The sequence below is a fragment of the Poecilia latipinna genome, unplaced genomic scaffold (assembly GCF_001443285.1).
Source record: "Poecilia latipinna isolate Pla-1442-1.1 unplaced genomic scaffold, P_latipinna-1.0 Scaffold169, whole genome shotgun sequence".
Lineage (NCBI taxonomy): Eukaryota > Metazoa > Chordata > Actinopteri > Cyprinodontiformes > Poeciliidae > Poecilia > Poecilia latipinna.
In genome coordinates this window covers 300,576-302,348 of record NW_015112785.1, presented here as the reverse complement: position 1 = coordinate 302,348, position 1,773 = coordinate 300,576, and the positions used below count along the sequence as shown (strand labels likewise).

General features: G+C 42.0%; 1 protein-coding gene across 1 annotated transcript in view; it reads left to right on the top strand.

The window, feature by feature from the left end:
- LOC106945965 (sarcalumenin) overlaps positions 1-1,773 on the top strand; it is a 21,018-nt gene that overhangs the window by 10,789 nt on the left and 8,456 nt on the right. The window contains exon 3 of the mRNA XM_015029992.1: positions 1,293-1,385. Coding sequence (XP_014885478.1) covers positions 1,293-1,385 — 93 coding nt within the window. The remainder of the gene's footprint in view (positions 1-1,292; positions 1,386-1,773) is intronic.

The window sequence follows — 1,773 nt, the reverse complement described above, 5'->3', positions numbered from 1 at the left end:
AGTAATGGGAGCCCTGAGCTTGTTTCTCTGCAACGAGACATCTGGGAGTGATGAGAGACAATAACACCCGAGCTGTGTTGCTTGAGCACAGCGTCTCTATGTGGCAATCTTGTTCACCGCATGTTACACAGAGCGGCTTGTAATGTGGGAGTCCATCCTCCTGTCTCTTCTCTGGGCCTTTTCCCCTTTGCAAAGAAACTTTCCAAAGACATCTGATGTGTTTCTTACTCATTTTGCTGCATGTGGGCTTAATGTTGGCGTGCAAGAAACCGAGACTTCCAATGATTCACTTCCTGGTAAAGAGCCCCCTGGTGGTTGAAGAAAAATTCACATATAAACGGCTTATAGTCCGGAAAATACGGTAAATGAAAAAATAAATAAATAAATAAAAATCTGAATGCTTTCTGGTATTGTTCAGGGGACCGGATCCGGCCCGCGGGCCGTAGTTTGGGGACCCTTGACGTAGACTGTTGGACTTGGGAGGGAAAACATTACTGGGTCTTCAGTTTTTCAGTCCCCTTCAGTAACAGCTGATGATGACCTTGGACACTTTGACAGCTACTTTTTGTACAGTCAGAGCTTAGCTAAGAGCATCACGCCTTCATAGAAATGGGATTGCCTATGCTTCGTTGCATGCACATTGTTGGATATTATTGTGAGGATTGGATATATTTGTCTCTTCCTCTGTTCTTAAGTTAATTATGTGTTTGCTTTTTTTATTTATGCCACCCGGAGTGAGGGAGGGTGTTGAATTTTTTAAAATAATAATACAAAAAATACATATGGTCTTAATTAAGCTCTTCTTTAAATTAAAAACGATAATCTGGAAAAAAAAAATAGTCAGAAATGAAACTTTTTGGCATGCGTTCAAATCATCATATGCGGTGGAAACGCACCCTGAACACACCACCTGAAAAATGTAAATGGTGCTGACAGAATCATGTTGTGGGGAAGCTTTAGCAGGAGGAAATACCGAAATAAGAGGCAATCGTGGAAGAAAACCAGATAGGGCTTACAAAACATTGGAAACTGGAGCTAAAACAATACAATGTGTGGTTGTTTACACAGGAACAAAACCTTGTTTTAACTATGAGGCTAGTACTTCTACTCAGATTACTCACATCACTTCCGTTTTTATCAACTTCTGCAGATTTTTGCTGATTTTGTTCTCAAATCTCGTAGATCAGAGACGACAGCTGTCTGGTAGCGAAGCACTGCTTGTTTCGGTCACATTTAGATTGGCTCTCTGTCATCCGCCTGCCGACTCACCACATGTTCATTCACTCTCACAGAGGATGAGGCCATTGGGTCAGGCCTGAGAGACTGCTCCCACATTGAGGAGATGCTGCGACTGGCGACGGCTGAACCATCAGCAGAGTTCTCTGGTAAGGAGCAAAATATCGGCCCGATCATACTGATGAGAAGTCTTTACAAGGTACACGAGTTCCCTAAAATACAACGGAATATTAGGGCCAAAATTACAAGAATAAAGTCATAATGTTGGGGCTAATGCTCCACCATACCTGAAAGCTGATGGGAAAGACACATTGCTTCTATCCATCATCACCACCGGCTACGTCCGTTGGACCTCTGCTGTGGAAACGAAGCTGTGACTTGAACTACAACAGCATCTGAATGTTTACACCTACGTTGTCAATGCAAAAAGGAAACCAGATGTGCTCGCAAGAAAAATAACTGCCTGAGAAAGGTTTTTTTTTTTTTTTTTTTTTTTTTTCTCCCCGGGCTTCAACCATTCTGTTTATTTTTTTAATA